At 61.3% G+C, this 19,621-nt stretch overlaps 3 protein-coding genes across 3 annotated transcripts in view; 2 read left to right on the forward strand and 1 right to left on the reverse strand.

Moving 5' to 3' along the window:
• STKLD1 (serine/threonine kinase like domain containing 1) overlaps positions 1-6,355 on the forward strand; it is a 23,240-nt gene extending 16,885 nt beyond the window's left edge. The window contains exons 11-19 of the mRNA XM_052648295.1: positions 80-163; positions 1,634-1,750; positions 2,644-2,784; positions 3,521-3,649; positions 4,191-4,319; positions 4,392-4,520; positions 5,562-5,702; positions 5,848-5,927; positions 6,049-6,355. Coding sequence (XP_052504255.1) covers positions 80-163; positions 1,634-1,750; positions 2,644-2,784; positions 3,521-3,649; positions 4,191-4,319; positions 4,392-4,520; positions 5,562-5,702; positions 5,848-5,927; positions 6,049-6,126 — 1,028 coding nt within the window. The 3' untranslated portion in view covers positions 6,127-6,355. The remainder of the gene's footprint in view (positions 1-79; positions 164-1,633; positions 1,751-2,643; positions 2,785-3,520; positions 3,650-4,190; positions 4,320-4,391; positions 4,521-5,561; positions 5,703-5,847; positions 5,928-6,048) is intronic.
• On the reverse strand, positions 5,186-14,338 carry REXO4 (REX4 homolog, 3'-5' exonuclease). The gene is made up of 8 exons (XM_052647865.1): positions 14,091-14,338; positions 11,786-12,120; positions 10,425-10,562; positions 10,047-10,240; positions 9,222-9,310; positions 8,344-8,418; positions 7,566-7,640; positions 5,186-7,095 (listed from the first exon to the last, which is right to left on the reverse strand). The coding sequence occupies exons 1-8, from the start codon at positions 14,301-14,303 to the stop codon at positions 6,982-6,984; spliced, it is 1,233 nt and encodes a 410-aa protein (XP_052503825.1). The 5' UTR covers positions 14,304-14,338; the 3' UTR covers positions 5,186-6,981.
• A 4,446-nt stretch (positions 14,339-18,784) lies between these two features.
• ADAMTS13 (ADAM metallopeptidase with thrombospondin type 1 motif 13) overlaps positions 18,785-19,621 on the forward strand; it is a 32,265-nt gene continuing 31,428 nt past the window's right edge. The window contains exons 1-2 of the mRNA XM_052649260.1: positions 18,785-18,892; positions 19,227-19,293. Coding sequence (XP_052505220.1) covers positions 18,785-18,892; positions 19,227-19,293 — 175 coding nt within the window. The remainder of the gene's footprint in view (positions 18,893-19,226; positions 19,294-19,621) is intronic.

The following is a 19,621-nucleotide window of genomic DNA, read 5'->3' on the forward strand; positions in this document are numbered from 1 at the left end:
ACGTGTGTCTGTGTGGTTGGGGGGGTGCTCACAGATGGGCCCTGAGCCGAGACCTCCCCACGGTCCCTGTCCCCTGCAGAGGTCATGCAGAACTTCTCCAGCCGACCCGAAGTCCAGCTCAGGGCCCTGAAGAGGCTCCTGAGGATGACTGAAGACCAGCTGGGTAGAGCCCCGGGTCCCAGCTCCACTCCGGCCCAGTGCGCTTGCTTCCTGGGGAGCCCCGCCCCCTCCAGCGCTCCTCGCTGGACTCCGAGGCCTGATCCCTCAGCATCGGCGGGAGCAGGGGCCTGGACTTCTCTTACTGAGCCGAGGGTGGTGGGTGGTGGGTGGTGGGTGGCTCGGGGTCAGAACCATCTCCTGTGGCCTCATTCCACCTGCTTTTCACGGACGCTACACAGACACCCCACCTCTCCACCGTCCCTCTGGTCAGGCATGAGTGGCTGCTGACTTCCCAGGGTCATAACCGAGCTCACACAGACCACCTCGGGGCGTTTGAGCGCTCCGTCTGCTTCTGCGTAGTAAGACCCCAGATGTGCAGGCCTGAGTATTTCACGTTTTCGCAGACGCTGCTCACTGCCTGCGCAGACGCACCAACCTATTCACCTCTCAAGAGTGCATCACCATGAAGTGTTAATACTAATATCGTTAATTCTACCAAAACATGGTTTTGGAAGATCTCTGCACTTAGCCTGTCTCACCAGCCTGAATATTACATTCATGCACCCATCCACCCACAATCGGTCCCTTCCATCCGCCGTCCGTCTGTCCATCATCCATCCACCCACTCACCATCCGTCTCCTTTACTCACCGTCCATCGTCCATTATTCCCCTCCAACCACCCACCACCTGTCCCCTCCATCCATCGTCCATCCTCCTCCTCCATCCACCCACCGTCCATTTGTCCATCGTCCATCCTTCCATAGCAGGCTGTCCCAGTGGCTGGGCTGCAGAGATCACGGAGGCCAAGCCCCAGCCCCCTCCTGAGGCCGTGGAGACCTCCCCTCGGCCGTTTCCCTTCCCTCCTCCCTCCCCTCGATCCCATCGAGCTGGGCTGTGGCCAGGACAGAGTCCATAGGCAAGGAGAATCTGCTCCCGGGGAAAGTGAGGGCAGTGCTGGGTCCCTTCCCAAGGGGGCCTTGGTGGCCACCCCAGCCTTCGGCACCTTGTCTGGAGACGGGCCAGCCATTACTCAGCTTCCCTGGCGCCAGCACCTCTGACCTTGTCATTCTCACCATGAGGACACAGGCTGGGAGAGAGGACGGCAGTGGGAAGGGGCACAGCTGGGCCTGGACCCTGCTGCCATGGCCTGCTCCCCTCCCCGTGCTCGACACAGGTCCCGGGCCGCCAAGCCGACAGTCTGAGGGGCCCACAGACGTCCCCTCTGAGGGCAGCCGCAGCCAAGGGTGCTGGCGCTCTGGAGTCACACCAGCTGAGTTCTTGTCAGCGGAGGGTTGACCCTGTAGAGCTGCTGGGATAGGAAGCTGGCACGGCAGACCTGTGGCAGGCACCCCGCACACCTGACGAACAGTGTCCGGCCACCCAGGGCCCACGCACGATGCCCCCGACTCCCAGCGGGGCTGGTCCCTGGCCTGGCCCACGCCCCTCCCCCACCTGCTCCTGTCCACCCCCCAGGTCTGCCGTGGCCGGCGGAACTGGTGGAGGTGCTGCTTACCGTCATGAGGCAGCATCAGAGGATCCTGGACATACAGCTGCGTGCCTGTACCCTGCTGCTGCGCACCCTAGGCCAAGGTGGGCTTCCCCGGCCCCCCACACCCACCCTGGACCCAAGTGGGCTCCCCTGGCCCCAACACCCACCCTGGGCCCAGGTGGGCTTCCCCACCCCCACACCCACCCTGGGCCCAGGTGGGCTCCCCCAACCCCCTGACATCCACCATGGGCCCGGGTGGGCTCCCCCACCCCCCCGACATCCACCATGGGCCCGGGTGGTCTCCCCCAACCCCCCGACATCCACCATGGGCCCGGGTGGGCTCCCCCGCCCCCCTGACACCCACCATGGGCCTGGGTGGGCTCCCCCAACCCCCCGTCACCAGGTCTGGCCTTGGCATCCAGACCCTCTGGGCGTTCTGCCACCCAGCCTCACCCCAGGATGACGGCAGTGTGGCCAGGAGGCTGGGGCAGCACCCAGGGCCCGCCTGTGACCTGCTCTGGGGCCCTGGGCCTGGGCCAACTCCTCCCTGCTCTGGCTGGTCTCCAGGCACAAGAGGAGGAGCTGGACGGGGGGGGGATCTGCGGTGTGACCCCCCCCAGGCAGGCTGGGCGGGGCCCCAGCGCGGGCTTCCAGGGGGCCAGCTGCGGGGGCAGCGAGAGAGGCTGCAGCTGACAGCCAGGGCTCCTCCCGGAGTCTTTCAAGAAGGCTTTAAATACCTGGCTTTTAAACTGGAAGTACTTCACTTCGTTTCTGAACTGTATTATTTAGGTTGAATTCCTGCGTAATGCTTTATGTGTCCACTCTGATAAATGTCTACCCTGGCACGGGCTCCCAGCCCCGCAGTCCTTGATTCAGTCACACAGCACTTGTGGGGACCCGTTCTGTGCCCTGACCTCAGCATCCTCCCTGCAATCACGGAGGCCCCCCAAGCCCCCAGCCCAGAGTAAACCCTCCTCTCCTGTGGCCTGCGCAGCGCTGGCCCAGGACGCGGCAGCCACCGTCGCGAACACCAGCACCATCGCTGCTGTGCTGCTCAGCGTCCTGCAGAGCCACCCCGTGGAGGAGCAGCTCCTGGCCACGGTCTACAGCCTGCTCACCATCGTGGCCAGCCAAGGTGGGTGCTGCCTGGGCCGTCCTCGGGCGCTAGGCACAGGGCGGGCGGCACCCAGCCCCTCCATGGGGGCACAGACTGCCTCCAGCCGCCCTGTGCCCACGTGCATCCCTCTGCCTACGGGCACGGGCCCTGCCAGGCGGCGACACCACCATGGGCTTCAGGTTCCTGCCCTTGCTGCCCCTCCGCCCCACCTCACAATGGCCACTGGCGAGTCCCGGTCGAGGGGTGGCATGGGAGACGGTCACCCCCCAGGGCCTTACCCGAGTTGACTCTCGTCTGACCACTCACCTCTGTAAAGGGAAGCTGGGGCCCCAGAGAGCCCAGGCCCTCACCTGGAGCCTGGCCGCACTAACCAGCCCACCTCAGTCCACTGATCTTACATCAGGGAGGGAAAAGGGCTGCCATGCGCCGTCACGCTGGGACGACAGGTGTAAGTCAGGGCCACCTGGCAATGTCTGCTCACCACCCGAGAGAAACACCTTGGCAGAGCAGCCCTGGAGGCGGGGCCCAGCCCAGTGACGGGGTGGGAGGTGCTGGAATGGTGGCCCAGGGGATGGACCAATAGTACCCTTGTTTCCGGGTCCCAAGCTGGGCACGAGGCTGGCCCAGAGCAGGCTCTAGTGACTAAGCACGCATGGAGATCGTGATGCCCGAGGTCAGGGGAGAAGGGAGGGGCCCCCGGGAAGGCCTCCTGAGGAGGGGCTCCCCGTGGCCTCACTCCAGGGCCCACCCACAGGACTGGCCATAGACGAGCTGCAGAGGGCTGGGCTGTTTGAGGACACCCTGAAGCGCCTGGACAGCCTCCCCAGGAACAGGGACATCTGCATCCATGGCCTGAGACTGCTCTGGGCCCTGCTGGTGGATGGTGAGTGGGCCCGGGGCTGACACCCTTTCCCGCTGGGGCATCAGCCAAGAGCTGGGAAAAGCGAAGGGAAGGGGCAGACCCTGGACCACCCACCCACCCAAGGAGGCCCTCTGCCTGCACACATCAGGGACTTCCTGGCATCCCTGGTCTCACAGGTTGGCTCTAGCACTGGGCGACCTCTCTTGACTTTTGATTCAGAAAGGGGGACCCCCACCAGCCGAATGGCTCCCTCTCCAGGTCCCACTTGGCGCTCCAGCACCTGGACAGTCATTTTCCCAAGGAGAAGAGGTCTCCCAGCTTTGGAGGGCCCTGAGCACAGCTGGGTGCAAGATGCCCCAAGCCTCTCCTTGGGGTCTGATGCCTGCCCAGACTTGCTTAGCAGGCTGGAATCGGCCTTCCCGTTTCCCCATCTCAGAGGACGGCAGACCTCGAACCCCATAGCTCCTGCTGTCCCTGTGGCGGGCGGGGGCCACGCACAGCAGGCCCTTCTCCCCGTGCCAGGAAGCGGGCGACCCCTCCTCCTCACCCCATCCCATTGCAGCTATCATTGTGAACAAGGCCCCCTTGGAGAGAGCCCCGGCTCTCGTCGCCGAGGTGCTGGCCACCTTCCCCGGGGATGCGGACGTGGCTGAAGCTGGCTGTGCAGTTCTGTGGCTGCTGTCCTTGCTGGGTGAGCAGCTGGGGGCCCAGGGCCGGAGGGCTGGCCGGGCCCCTGGACACAGCTGTGCTGGCCCCTCCACAGGCTGCATCCAGGAGCAGGAGTGTGCGGAGGTGGTGGACCTGCTCCTGCAGCGCATACAGCTGCACCAGGACCGAGTTCTGCTGGTGAACAACGCCTACCGCGGGCTGGCCAGCCTCGCCAAGGTGTCCGGTGAGCCTGGACCCAGCGGGGCTGCCGCTCTGAGGCAGGGGGCGGGCCTCCCAGTGAAGCCTGCTGGTGGCCCACAGACCAAAACCATGCACACACTCAAGCAGGGAAAAGAAGCACCCACAGTCCCAGCGCATCCGCTGCACCCACGTCACACTTGCTGGTGTGACCCTGTATCATGACCACCTCCTCTGCCCGAACACACTTGGTATGAGCAGAAGTGCTCCTCCAGGTGTGGCTCTGAAGTCAGCACAGCAGATGGGGTCTGAACCCCACCGCCACGGGAACCCCGGCTGTCACCTAGCCCCCCGGCCAGGCTCTGCACTTGACTCGGGACCACAGCCCTCTAGAGATGCTTGGGGCCTGGAGTCCAGCCAAGGCTGCCCACTGCGTCAGGGTGGTTCAGCCTGTGAGGTCTGGTCTGCTTGGATACGCAGGCTAGATAGGGTGACCCTCACTCCTAGAGAAGCTCAGGGGTGGGGCAGGGTCTCCCCTTTCTGATGGAGACACCCTAGGCTGCAGGCCTGCCCCCACTCCATCTGGGATCCCATCAAACTGGCTGGGGACAGGGCCTGGAGCCGAGAGCAAAAGGCTCGTGGCTCAGCACACAGAAGCTGGGTTGTCAGAACCCAGTGAGCCAGATCCGAGTCAGAGTCTGGGTTAGGGTTACAGAATTTATTGACGCCTTGGGGTGTCTGCCTCCCCCGGGACTCCAGGGGACCTGACCACATGGCATCAGGAGCCGGGTCTAACCTGCCCTGACAGGCCTCCTCGCGTGGGGGCACCCCCTCCCCTGGCCTGGGAGACTGCTGGGGTGGAGAGACAGGTGCCCTCTGCCGGAGAACACCCCCAAGGTGTGCAGTGGTCAAGGCCTGACTGTTGCGGTCCCCGGGGCCACCATGGTGTCCTCAGCCAGCTGAGGCTTGCTGCCCACAGCACTCTGGACTCTCGACAACCCCACAAACTCAGTATGGCCATCCCCCATCTCCTGGAGGACCCTGAGGCCTACCCATCAGGGAACGACGCCCTCTACCCTCTGCCCAGAGCTGGCCGCCCTGCAGGTGGTGCTGCCCAGGGAGACCGGCGGCGGCCTGGACCTCATCCGGGAGACCTACCAGTTGCACTGTGATGACCCGGAGGTGGTGGAGAGCGTGTGCCTGCTGCTGGCCTACCTGGCCGCCTACAGTGAGGACCCAGCTCACGGCTGTGGTGGGGGCGAGGGCAGGAACGTGCTGGGCCAGGCACCGTGCTCCTGAGTCCCAGGGCTTCTCACTGAGGGGTGGAGGCCCGGCCCTGTCGCACCCACCTCAGGAACCCCCTCTGCCTGCAGAGGAGATCCTGTCTGAGCTGGTGTCCAGCGGCATCCAGCCCCTGGTTGTGGAGATCCACGGACGCTTCACCTCCAGCCTGGTGAGTGCTGGCGGGCCCTCCCTGCCTCACTGCAGGGCCCCGCTAGGGCTGCGGAACACCCCACGGGGCAGGGGGGCCGCCCAGACACCGTCCAGGACAGCCAGCCGCCTTCTCCTTGCAGGAGCTCGTTTCTTACGCAGCCAGCGTGCTCCACAGACTGGAGGCGGCCGCCCAGCCCAGCTCTGAGGGCGGCCGGTAGACGCCACTCTGGGGAGCCGCCTGGCCCTCCTCTCCTCATCGACCTGTACCTGACCGGGCGCCCAGTGCCACGGGCGTCTCCTGGGGGGTAGGGGGTCAGGAGAGGTGAGACCCAGCCATCCTCTCAGACACGGGGCCTCCACAAGGCGCAGCTCAAGTAAAAACAGGCATTTATGTCACACAACCTTCGTGGTGGCTTTGGACTTTTCACACGGCTGGCGGGGGCTCAGCGTAGCCTAGGGCACTGCACGCTCCCCTCGGTGCAGAAGGCTGTTCCTGTCCTCAGAAAGCCCGCACCCCGGGCGGGGTGCCCCAGGCACCCACGCTCACTCGTCCGTTCAGGTCGGGGGGCGCCCACCTCCGGGAAAACCACACTGGGCAGCCCGAGCCCCCCTGCCTGCTGTGGGCTCTAAACTGGAACTTGAATATAGCGGGTGTGCACGGGTGGGGCAAGCAGAACCCCAGCCTCAGGAGATCCCCCCAAGCCCCCGAGTGGCAGAGAAAATCCCTCAATGAGGGGGCGACGGGGCAGCCGTGCGGTCCACGCCCGAGTCCCAGTGTTCCTTTCTTCCCGTTGCTGACGGCAGTGAGGGAAAGAGGCCCCCCAGAGGAAGGTGACGAAGACCCGTCAGACAACCAGACGCTTCCCGCCCTGGCCCCGGGGAACCGCAGGGACAGCCCTGGGGCCCCCGTGCGGGAGAGGCTCAGCGCAGCAGCACGCACGCCACGCGCCTCTGCTGCCGTGATTCTGAAACCTGCCTTCAGCGTCACAGCTCCGGGGGCTCCGGGGCTCCGACTGTCGTCTGATGTGGTTGCAGCTCCCGCGGGCGCAACGGTCTCCTGGGGCGGGGCCCTGCTAGGCGTCCTGGCTGCGGGCCTCGGGGGCGGGGGGCCGCCTGTCCCCGGCGAGGCTCTCCCAGTCCCTCTTCACCAAGACGTACAGCCTCATCGCCACCTGTGCATCCTGGACCTGGGGGACACGGGCCATCACCACGGCCATCCTGCTGGTGGCCGGTGTGGCCACCCACCTCTGTCCATCCCACAGCTCCCGAGTCCTGCTGCCAGACGTGGGGCGATGACGACCACTGATGCGGCTCCCACTCAGGGGAGGGATGGGCGTGCTGGCTCACGAGGGGCCCCGGATGCCACACAACTCGGGAGGCAGATGGGAGGGCTGCGGGCCCAGCCCGATGCCCAGAGGGCCAGGCTCTGTGGGCCCGCAGCCTCACCCTCAGCCCTTGGGGGTCTGCAATCTAGACAGGACCCGGAGGCCCCTCACCCCTGTCACCAGGGACCCGGAGGCCCGTCGCCCCGTCACCTGGGACCCGGAGGCCCGTCACCCCCATCACCTGGGACCCGGAGGCCCGTCGCCCCGTCACGCGGGACCCGGAGGCCCGTCGCCCCGTCGCCCCGTCGCCCCATCACCTGGGACGTGCTTACTGAACAGTGCTCCGCCTGCTGCACCTGGATCCCCAGGATTCTCTCTGCAAGCAGCTTCAGAGACGGCCGTCCACTCTGCCGGGGAGAGGGGAGCACGTCGCCACGTTCGGGTGGGGCCTGGGCAGGGGGTGGCCCGCCGAGCAGACCCAAGGGACTGTGAGTGTCCCTCCCACGCAAAGTGGCCGTGTGGGCTGGTGACTGCCCGCTTGGCCAGCAGAGGACCAGGGAGGGACTATGCATCGTTGGCCCCGGGCGGCCCTGCTCGTGGGCGGGGGAACGGCCCTGCTCGTGGGTGGGGGGGAGCGGCCCTGCTCGTCATGGGGGGGTCCCTGCTTGTCGGGGCGGCGGCCCTGCCTCTGGAACACACACAACGTGCCTCCTGACCCGAAGCTGGGGGTGTGATCACAGATGAGAGAGGACCCACTGCCCTCAGGGGCGCTAACTTTGGGTTGGCCAAGTCTTCTCTAAGGTTACTTTTTTTTTAAATGTCTAATTCTCCTGTGATTCTCATTTATTTATTCACTGGGTTTTTTTTTTTTGGCTGAACTGCAGCATGCAGGATCTCAGTTTCCTGACCAGGGACTGACCTTGGGCCTCCAGCAATGGAAGCGCCAAGTCCCAACCATGGGACAAGTAGGGAAGTCCCTCCTCTTAGTTTTAAAGGTTAAAACGGAAAACCAAACCAAACCCAAACACCTTTAACCAGGAAGCCAGCTTCCAGGGACCAGAACCCGTAATCACGTGAACCATGCCTTCAGAACCACATGGTTTCAGGTACCTTCACTTGGGTCCTGAAAGGCTTGTACTTCTGAGTGTCCCGGATCTTCTTCTTTGGGTGGCCCAGAAACAGCGCCTGGAGGAGGAAGGGACGACAGGCATTTTGGTGTCTATCTGCAGAAAGGTGCACCCCTTTCTCAGAATCCCACACTGAGCACACAGACAGGACAAGGCACTGATGAGAGGCTGAACTCCCGGGGGCGATTATCGCGGGACAGGTGATGCTCAGCAGGAAGAACGCGTGGACGGAAACACAGCCTTAAAAGTGGGGAAGGCGGAGACTCAGTCACCAAGGAACCAGCAACCGTTTGTCCTGTATTTGAGTTTGCATCACACATACACACAGAAAGTCAGGGATGAAACGGGGCCCCCCACGATCTCAAGACAGGCCTAGGAGAGGGTGGAAGGCAAGTCTGCCCAGGTTACCAGGGTGGGGAGGGCACAGGGGCTGAAGCGGGAGCCTGAGCGCCCAGGGCCTCCGAGCTGAGAGCACGTGCTGCCCAAGCATCTCATCCCAATGGGTGGGCCAGTGAGGCCCGGGGCAGAGACCCTGGTGGGCACAGCCGAGCCCCACCCTCAGGGGCACAGGAAGGGGCCCTCGAAGCTGGCCTGCTGCCCGCCGTGGGCCAGCCTGTGAGACGGGGCCTGCCCGGGGTTTCAAGGGAACAGGCACCGGGGGTGCCCCCGCCCGGGAAGGGGGCTCTGCCCTGAGGAGTGGGGCCATCGCTGGGCGGGGCGGCAGCGTCAGCCACGGCTCCATCTACCCGGGTGTGTGAGGAGCTGCCCCCTGCCCCGGCTCTCAGCGCGGGCGCGTCACCCACGGCGGGAGGCGTGCGCGGCACCTCCGACGCCGCGGGACACAGAGGCGTGGGCCAGCACCTTGAGGTCGTTGTGCAACGCGTGTCCGACCAGAATCCGGCCCTCGAGCAGGTCCGCGACTTCCCTCTGAACAACTTCAAACTCTTCTCCTGGAAGCCACGCACGGGAGAGGTTTCAGTGCTGTGCTGACAGCGAGCGCTCTTGCCCCGTCAGACCCGGGGTGGGTCAGGGCCTCAGGAGGGCGGGCCAAGGGGAGGCTGCGCCAACCGAGCTCGTGCCCTCGGGCTGCCCACCCGGCCCAGGTGGGACTGGCAGAGCCTGGGGCCGAGGAGCAGCCAGGCCGCAGCACGGGCCGTGCTCCAGGACCCGAGAGGCGCGGACGGCAGAGACCACGCGCCCAGTGGAGGGGGGCAGCTGCCTCGAGCCCCCGCCCTCAGGATCCCTCCAGGCCCCAGATCTCAAGGCTCCCGAGCACAGCTCGCCCAAGGGCAAACTCTACAGACCAGGGCCCCGGATTTGTCCCAAGGTGGGACACCTCCGCCCACCCCCCCACCTCATTCCCAATGTAGGGATCCCAAGGGAACCTACGAGAACCTGCCCCAGGCCAGGCCTCCCGCTGCTCGCCCCGTCCCCATGGCTTCCCAATAATCTAGAAGACCCTGCTGCCTGTCCCGCCTCCCCAGGCCCGTCTTCACCTCCCAGCGGCCTTCTTCCTCTGACACCCCGTCCGTCCCCGCTGCCCAGCGGCACCACAGTTTGGGGACACTGGCCCAGCCGACAGTCAGGTGGCCGAGAGGCAGCCAGGCCAACACAAAGCCCACCTACCCGGGAGGGAGGAAAGACCGCCGGGCCCCCGTGGCGGCCGTGCCCGGCTGAGCCACCCACCCTGCGCCAGGTCCGCGGGCCGGACGCCGCTGACGGCGGTCCTGTAGTCAGTCACCGGCTGGGTCGGCTTCACGTGCTTGTCGTACACGCACCACCCATGCTGGTTCACCAGGGACACGCGGGCCACGATGCTCTCCTCCCCCTTGGGGCCCACGCCCACCATCTCGCAGTCCATGGCTAAGGCTTTAGTCAGCCTGGGGAGGAACCAAGGCTCCAGGTTACCCTGCGGGACCCAGGACCCGGTTCCACCACTCAGTGCCGTGCCGAGAACTGGGCTCGGCCAGGCGCCGAGCTGCCTGCCCATACGACAGGAGGGGAGGGAAGCAGCCTTCCTGAAGAGCCCCCGCCGCCCCCCGAGGCTGAGTGCGCCCCGCGTACCCGCCGAAGGGCCGCTCCTTCACCAGCGTGGCGCTGCTCTTGCTCTGACCCAGCTGTCGCCTCGCTATGCTGGCTGCCTCTGGGCCGATGGCCGCTTCGATGTCCGCTGGGTCAACATCGTCAAACCAGATGTCATCTCTAAAAGACAGAGGGGAGAACGGGCTGAGCGCGGTGGTGAGCGTGGCCCGCTCTCAGGGCGGCTCAGGCCCGTGTGCCTGGCCACCGGCCACGGTGATCACCTTGGCACTTTCCCGTTTAATTAAAAAATACGCCCTTTAGCTAAAATGGAGGAACCTCAGAGCAACACAAAAAACACGAGACGGAAACACACCTGCGCCCCTACTCGGGTGTGACGGCTGTGACGTTTCCTTCTCAATGACGGAACGAACAGCTACCAGACGTTTAGGGACCACAGATAAACACGCTGCCAGGAAAATGGAGACTCAGACACCCCTTGGTGCCCGCAGCGTCCCCGTGCCGAGCCCGCAGACAGGGGCGCCCGGGCTGGGATGCTCAGCAGCCGGGTCCTCTCCTCCGAGACGCACTGGCCGACTGGACAGGCCCTCTGGCCTCTACCCGCACAGGCTCCTCCCTCGCAGGACTGATCCCGACCACACCTCGGGAGTCACTGAATCAGCGCATTCCCGCCCCCCGACGGCCCCTTCTCGATGCGGGGCCCAGCTGGGACCACTCTTTCCCGAGAGGGCGCCCGGCACCGAGACACACGCAGGCCCTGAAACACTCCTCCTGAAACCTTCAGCCACGGTGTCCTCAACCCCCGGCGACACACAGCCAGGCGGACTTACAGACACACCACCCCCTGCCGAGCCATGGAGAGGCAGCTGCTGACCGGTCCCGCGTGGGCGACACTCAGGCTTTGTTGCATAACCGGCATGCACTGGGGCAGCAGCGGCGCCTCAGCTCCAGCACCGGTGGCCGCGCTGCTGCTCAGGGCACCTCAGGAACTGGCCCCAAACCACCCAACTGGCAAGACGCAGGGGTCGGTTTTGAACTCAAGTCTTTCTGGCTTTGGTGTTCGTTCATTCCACAAGTCTTTCCTGGGGGCCCACGAGGTGCCGAGCCCTGTTCAGGGCCCTGGAGATACAGCAGCTATGGGACAGGGTCAGCCTCTGCTATACCTACGTTCTAGGGGGACAGAGTTACCCCAGGTTAATTCTAAATTAGCTGAATCACCCTGAATTACCCACGAAGAAACCCACAACGCCAGGATAAGGTGACAGAGGGGCCACCAGCCTCGGCCTCCTTAGGGAGAGAGGCCTCAGTGGCTGTGACCGGGGAGGAGGCTGAGGCACAGGGCGGCCGGGAAGGCCGCATCCATCATCACGTCCCGTGGTACTTACTTGGTGGGCAGGGCTGGAGGCAAGGGGGCAGTAGGCTCCTCAGCTTTCCGCTTCTTATGTTTGATGTCGCCTTGCTGCCGAGAAATGTCACCATTGGTCCTTTTCTCGGCCCCTTTCTCCTTGGGCTGCGCCAGTATCTTCCTGCTATTCAGTGATCCCGAGGGCCCAGAGGCCCCTGTGACCTCAGGGTCTGTGTCTTCTGTCCCCATCGCATCTCTCTTTGCTTTATCTGAGATCGAGTTTCTACTTTGTTGGACACGCTGCGGCTGCTTTTTGGAATCCGTTTGAGAGAGAAGTGGAGGCTCTTGTGGAGTCTGTGATCTTTGTTTCAGCAGCTAATAAAACCCAAAACAAAATACACAACGCATTGTAATTTGGAAATCACACACTAGAGATGGGAAAAAAAGCATGTCTGTGTCTAAAAGCAGCCTGTTCCCACATTGTTATTTCAGAGTTTCCTCCTTCCGAGCTGATGCACGGTGGCCACTTCCACAGTCAGATTTCTTGGTTTGCTCCTGCTGGGAGGGTCTCAGGAAGAGATGGTCACGTCCAATGACACGGGGTGGACCACCATACCCCTGCTCTCCCCCAGGGAGGGCTGAGGTCTCCCAGCCCAGCGCCCCCGGTTAAGACCCTGCTGTGCGGCAACCAGCTGAGTGAGGAGGCAGTTCCTACCTAGCTGTTCCCGTGATGTTTAAACAACAGGAGAGCTGCCTTTCTTGCATGAATTAGAGAAAACAGGAAGTTTCTTCCCACAATAAATACCCATCCCTCTGCTCGCTTCTTTGTGCTTTACTTTCTTGTAAGAAAGAGGCCGAGTTACAGCCCAGGAAGTCTGAGACCCCTGGGGTTGCCCGAGGGAATTTCATGGTCTATGTGTCAGGACAGGAGAATGCTCTGGACTCCCCCCTTAAGGCGCAGGTTAACAGTCTCAGAAGCCCTTCTCTGCGCTCCCTCTCACCCACTCTGAGGCTCCGGGAGAGATCTCAGGAGCTCAGAAGAGGCTGCGGAGACACCATGAGGGTCGGCAGCAGCAAACAGCGCGAACTCCCACCCAGCCCTGTGCACCTGCACCCCAGGCGCTCATTGTGTGACCCTGGGCCATGTCCCTCAACCCCTCCCAGTCTCCGCATCCAGAAAACAGCGGTACAGCAGCAGCCAACTCTGGCGAAGGCGATTTATGAGTGAAGCTCAGCCAACAACAGCACCCAGGAGATAGTAGCCGGTAGGTAATCTGCAAGTCTTGGTGCACGGATGGCCCAGAAAGGCAAGGAGGTATAGTGGCATTACGAGCAGGGAGTTGATGGGAGGGGGCTTGGGGTCTGACTCCTGGCTCTGCTGACCTGGTTGCAATCTACTTAACCTTTCAGGCCCACTTCCTCATCTGTAAAATGCAGATGATACAAGATCTCAGAGTCGGTCTCAGGTTAAATATGAACACATCAGCTCAGCTCATCCAGCAGTGTCTAAAGCACATGTGAAGCGCTCAGTGATCAGTAGCAGTGGTCACCGATTAAAGGCCCAGTGTTGCCAGAATTTCATGGCAAATAGATGGGGAAACAGTGACAGACTTTATTTTTTGGAGCTCCAAAATCACTGCAGGTGGTGACTGAAGCCACGAAATTAAGACACTTACTCCTTGGAAGGAAAGCTATGACAAACCTAGATAGCATATTAAACAACAGAGACGTTTCTTTCTGACAAATGTCTATACGGTCAAAGCTATGGTTTTTCCAGTAGTCATGTATGGATGTGAGAGTTGGACCATAAAGAAAGCTGAGCACCAAAGAACGGATGCTTTTGAACTGTGGTGTTGGAGAAGACTCTTGAGAGTCCCTTGGACTGCAAGGAGATCCAACCACTCCATCCTAAAGGAGATCAGTCCTGGGTGTTTATTGGAAGGACTGATGCTGAGACTGAAGCTCCAATACTTTGGCCACCTCATGCGAAGAGCTGACTCACTGGAAAAGACTCTGATGCTGGCAAAGACTGAAGGCGGGAGGAGGGGACGACAGAGGATGAGATGGTTGGATGGCCATCACCGACTCGATGGACAGGAGTTGGTGATGAACAGGGAGGCCCGGTGTGCTGCAGTCCAGGGGGCCGCGAAGAGTCGGACACGACTGAGCGACTGAACTGAACTGAACTGTCAGCAGGATCCTCTGCATCCAACCTCTGCTGTTCAGCAGCCCACGCGCTCCGGCCTCTGCGATCGGCTCTGCTCCCCGGGTCCACTCCAGCCCGCGCGCCCCCCGGGGCCCACACACCGACCCGCTCTCTGCCCGTAGGCCCCCCGCGGACTTGCCTCCTGCAGCGCCTTCCAGTTCGGGGAAAAGTCCTCCGGGGCCTTTGGGGGCCGCACGGCGACCACTCCGGGGTCGTTCCCCGGCGCCCCACCAGCTTCTCGCGCTTTGCTCCTCCAGACCCTTTTCTTTCGCCTCGGCTTCCTGACGGGCCCAGCGTCAGGCGCGGGGCCACGCGGGGCGCGCGCGGCGGCCCGCCCCCTGGCTTTCACCATGCCGGCCCCGGAGCCCGGCTGGCCGCAGTCCGGGACCCCGGAAGCCGCCCGGCACGCGTCCCCCTCACGTGGGCGCCGGTTTCCGGGAAGTGCTCTCTCTCTCCCCAACCGGGCTGGAAACCGAGCCTTCGCCTCTGGTTCCACACAGCCGGGAGAAGGGCGGGCCTCCTCGGCTGCTAAGGAGAAGGGCCGCCGCCCTGGCGAGCGGCGTCCGCGGTTGGAGGCCCCGGGTCGGGTTGGAAGAAGCCCGGGATGTCTCTGAGGGCCGGCCCGGGGCCGAGAAAGGCGAGCGCCGGAAGGGGAGCGAGGGGGACCGCTGTCGGTGTAGCACCGAGGCCGGGCCGGCGGGGAGCGCGGCCGGCGGCCGCCAGGGGGCGCTGGGCGGCCGGACCGGGGAGCAGCGGGCGTGGAGCCGACGCCCGGTCCTGCGGGCCGCTGTCCGCCGGCCGCTGTTCCCACCCCGGCCCGTCTTGCCTACGCGGCGGGGCCACTGAGGTCCAGGGCCAGGAGGGACGACCCCAGGCGGCTCTCCGCAGTCCGGCAGCATCCGATAACAAGGATAAAGCGCTGGGACAAGTGTTGTCTGTTCAGTTCAGTCGCTCAGTCATGTCCAACTCTTGCGACTCCATGGACTGCAGCACGCCCAGCCTCCCTGTCCATCACCAACAGTTTACTCAGAGTGTCCATGCCGCAGTTTACCAAAACTCATGTCCGTCGAGTCGGTGACGCCATCCAACCATCTCATCCTCTGTCGTCCCCTTCTCCTCCCGCCTGCGATCTTTCCCAGCATCAGGGTCTTTTCAGCTGAGTCAGCTCTTCGCATCAGGTGGCCGAAGGATTGGAGTTCCAGCGTCAGCATCAGTCCTTTCAATGAACACTCAAGACTGATCTCCTTTAGGATGGACTGGTTGGATCTCCTTGCAGTCCAAGGGACTCTCAAGAGTCTTCTCCAACACCACAGTTTGAAACCATCAATTCTTTGGTGCTCAGACTTCTTTATGGTCCAACTCTCACATCTGTACGTGACTACTGGAAAAACCATAGCTTTGACTATATGGACTTTCGTCAGCAAAGTGACGTCTCTGCTTTTTAATACACCGTCTAGGTTTGTCTTAACTTTCCTCCCAAGGACAAGCGTCTTTTAATTTCACGACTGCAGTTACCATCCACAGTGATTTTGGAGCCCAAGAAAATAAAATCTGTCGTTGCTTCCACTTTTTCCCCTTCTATTTGCCATGGGGTGATGGGACTGGATGCCATAATCTTAGTTTTATTTTTTAATTAATTTTTTATTGAAGAATAATTGCTTTAGAGAATTTTTCTGTTTCCTGTCAAACCTCAGCACGAATCAGCCATAGGTACACATCTCTCCCCTCCCTTTTGACCCTCCCTCCCATCCCCCTCCCCACCCCACCCCTCTAGGTTGACACAGAGCCCCTGTTTGAGTTTCCTGAGCCAGACAGCAAATCCCCGTTGGCTCTCTATTTTCCATGCGGTAATGTAAGTTTCCATGTTGCTCTCTCCATGCATCACGCCCTCTCCCCCTCTCCCCATGTCCATAGGTCTGTTTGCTATGTCTGTTTCTCCGTTGCTGCCCTGCAAATAAATTATTCAGAACCATTTTTCTAGATTCCGTTTATGTGCGTTAGAATACAATATTTACCTTTCTCTCTCTGACTCACTTCACCCGTTTAACAGGTTCTAGGTTCATCCAGCTCATCAAAACTGACTCAAATGAGTTCCTTTTTGTGGCTGAGTTCCCTGGTAGCTCAGGGGTTGAAGTGTCTGCCTTCAATGCGGGAGACCCGGGTTCGATCCCTGGGTCGGGAAGATCCCCTGGAGAAGGAAATGGTAACCCACTGCAGTATTCTTGCCTGGAGAATCCCATGGACGGAGAAGCCTGGTAGGCTACAGTCTACGGGGTTGCAAAGAGTCGGACACGACTGAGCGGCTTCACTCACTATGTAATATTCCAGTGTGTGTATATCCAGAGCTTTCTTGTCCATCCGTCCGTCGATGGGCATCGAGGTTGCTTCCGTGTTCTAGCTATAGGGAATAGTGCTGCAATGAGCGATGCGATACACGTGTATTATTAATCTTAGTTTTTTGAATGTTGAATTTCAAGTCAGCTTCTTCACTCTCCTCATTCACCCTCAACAGGTCCTTTACTTCCTGTTAATTTTCTGCTGTTCTAGTGGTGTCATCTGCATGTCTGAGGTTCTTGATGTTTCTCTTGGCAGCCTTGATTCCAGGTTGTGACTCATCCAACCCAGCATTTTCCATGATGTGCTCTGCATATAAGTTAAATTAGCAGGGTGACAATATACAGCCTTGTACTCCTTTCCCAATTATGAACCAGTCTGTTGTTCCATGTTTTGTTCTAACTGTTGCTTCTTGTCTTGCATACCAGTTTTAGGAGGCAGGTCAGGTGTTCTGGTATTCTCATCTCTTTACATTTTCCACAGCTTGTTGTGACCCACACAGTCAAAGACTTTAGTGTAGTTGGTAAAGCAGAACTCTCTTGCTTTTTCTATGATCCAACAGATGTTGGCAATTTGATCTCTGGTTCCTCTGCCTCTTTAAAACCCAGCTTGAACATCTGGAAGTTCTCAGTTCACATACTGCTGAAGCCTGGCTTGAGGGATTTTGAGTGTTACCTTGCTAGCGTGTGAGATGAGTGGTAGTTTGAGCATTCTTTGGCATTGCCTTTCTTTGGGATTGGAATGAAAACAGACCTTTTCCAGTCCTGTGGCCACTGCTGAGTTTTCCAAACTTGCTGGCGTATTGAGTGCAGCACTTTGACAGCATCATCTTTCAGGATTTGAAATAACTCCACTGGAATTCCATCACCTCCCCTAGCTTTGTTTGCAGTGATGCTTCCTAAGGCCCACTTGACTTCACATTCCAGGATGTCTGGCTCTAGGTGAGTGATCACACCATCGTGATTATCTGGGTCATGAAGATCTTTTTTGTACAGTTCTTCTGTGTATTCTTGCCACCTCTTCTTAATGTCTTCTGCTTCTGTTAGGTCCATACCATTTCTGTCCTTTATTGAGCCCATGTTTGCACGAAACGTCCCCTTGGTACCTCTCATTTTCTTGAGGAGATCTCTAGTCTTTCCCATTCTGCCGCTTTCTTTTATGGCTTTGCACTGTTCCCTTAGGAAGGCTTCCTTACCCCTCCTTGCTCTTCTCTGGAACGCTGCCTTCCCTGGGACAGACCTTTCCCTTTCTCCTTTATGGTTTGCTTCTCTTTTCTCGGCTATTTGTAAGACCTCCCAAGACAACCACTTTGCCTGCTTGCATTCACTTTCACCCGTACACCAGAGAAAGAAAAAAACTTCCGTTGTTTATCTGAAATTCAAATTCCACTGCTGTCCTGACTTTTTTTCTAAATGTGGCACCCCTTGTGGGGCAAGGGGTATTTAGATGGCGCCATGAAGAAGGTGATGTTTGGGCTGAAACTGGACTGTGAAGACCAGAGGTGAGGGGGTGGACAGGACACTGGAGCTGTTTGAGGGACGGACGGCAAGCTGGGGGTGGGTAGCTGAAGGTCTGTGAGCACAGGGGGCGGGCTGGGGAGGCAGGCAGAGGGCTGACGGGACCAGACGGCAATCACAAGGCCTGGAGCCTCAGTGGACATGTCATCCTAAGGGCAGAGCTGGGGCGTGAGGACGTCAGATAGGAGGGGGGGAGGGAGAGCCAAGGGGCCAGGTGGGGCACCCAGTCCAGATCCCAACCCAGGTTGATGAGATGGCTGGATGAGCACGTTGTGTCAGTTTGGGTCTCGGGAAGCACTGCCAGAGATGGAGTCGGGCAAGAGCAGCACCCACTGGGGTGGGATGCCCGTGGCAGATAAAGGGCGGAGGCTCAGACCACTGCTGACAGCTGTGAGGGGAAGCGGACGCGCCCAGATGGACGGGCAGGCACCTCTAGTGTAATGGGCCTCGAAGGGGGCTGAGGTGGGCACGGGCCAGGGGGGCCCCCTCCCTCATTAGTCTCCTGCTGGGGAAGGCCTCCTGGAGGCAGGAGGGAGTGGGACACACGTTCCTGAGAACCTCCCAACAAACGGAGGGGATCAGGGAGCCTGTGACGCCGAGTGTGCCCAGTGCCCCCAGCCCAGTGCTGTGAGCACCCGTTGGGTGCAGACACAGGCCAGGCAGTGGCCGAGAGGGAGGGAATGAGGTGACATGGGAGCGCAGGATGTCCCTGGAAAGCAGGGTGTCCCTGGGGGAGCGGCAGTCACACACCGCTGGGAGATGAATCCCACCCCTCCCCAATCCCCGACCCCAGCCCCGTGCTCCTAGGGGCAGGCTGGGTGGCAGCCCTCTGAATCAGAGCCAGCCCCACGCATGGCCAGGAGGAGCCAGCAGGCCGCCCAGTCCCCCAGCGCCTGCCCTGGGAGGAAGCGCCTGGGAGTAAACCCAGCCTCCTGGTCCAGCCCCGCGGGCCTGCCTGCCCGGCACTCCAGGATTCCGGCAGATGATCGCAGGCAGTATGGCTCCCTCCACACTGGGGAGGTGCATGCGGGGGACCCTCACTTCTGCGCTCTTCCTCCTGAGCTGCTGGGCGCTCCCTGATCCTCGGCAGGTGGGTGGGCCCACGGGGCCGTGGTGCTGGGGGAGCCCGGGAGCTGGGAATCCAGAAGACTCTTCTGGGGCTCAGGGCTGGGTTCCCTGGGGGGTGAAGGGGCGCCCAACAACGCTTGGGCAGAGGGGGAGGAAGTCTGAACTCGGGGTTCAGGGGACAATCGGGTTCCCTGGAGATGGAGTCGGCCTCAGTGCTGTGCGCTCGATGTTGAGGGCGGATGCCATCCCCGCCACTCCGCTCCGTCCAGGGCCCCTCTCTTGCCCCTCAGCCTGCTCCCCCCCACTTCCCCTCCCTGTGTCCCCTCACTCCTCAGTGCTGTCTCTCTGTCTCACAGCAGTTTCTGCAGGCCCTGGAGCCAGGGGACGTGACATCTTACTTTGGCCCTGATGCTGCCTTTGAAGGTATGCGTCCTGGCGGGCCCCCTTGCAAGGGGGTTTCTCAGAGCCCACGGGGGTGGGGGGAGGCAGGGGCATCTCACCATTGAGTCGGGGGGCCCGACTTTTCGGAGGCTCTCCTGGGAGGAAGTCAGAGGCGCCGCTGTCGCTCTTAATTAACTCTGGCGCTGTCTGCCAAGTTGATAAAGACTGGTCTGGGTGTTCCGGGCGAGCTGGGGCTCTGACCCTGGGAGTCTACTCAGTATCTCGAGGCAACGGTCACTCATCAGCTGGTCTCTCCCAGCCCGGCGCCTCGCCTGGGCCGAGTGGCTCAGGAAGTCCTGTGGGTTTCTGG

Source organism: Budorcas taxicolor, chromosome 11 (assembly GCF_023091745.1).
Source record: "Budorcas taxicolor isolate Tak-1 chromosome 11, Takin1.1, whole genome shotgun sequence".
NCBI classification, from domain to species: domain Eukaryota; kingdom Metazoa; phylum Chordata; class Mammalia; order Artiodactyla; family Bovidae; genus Budorcas; species Budorcas taxicolor.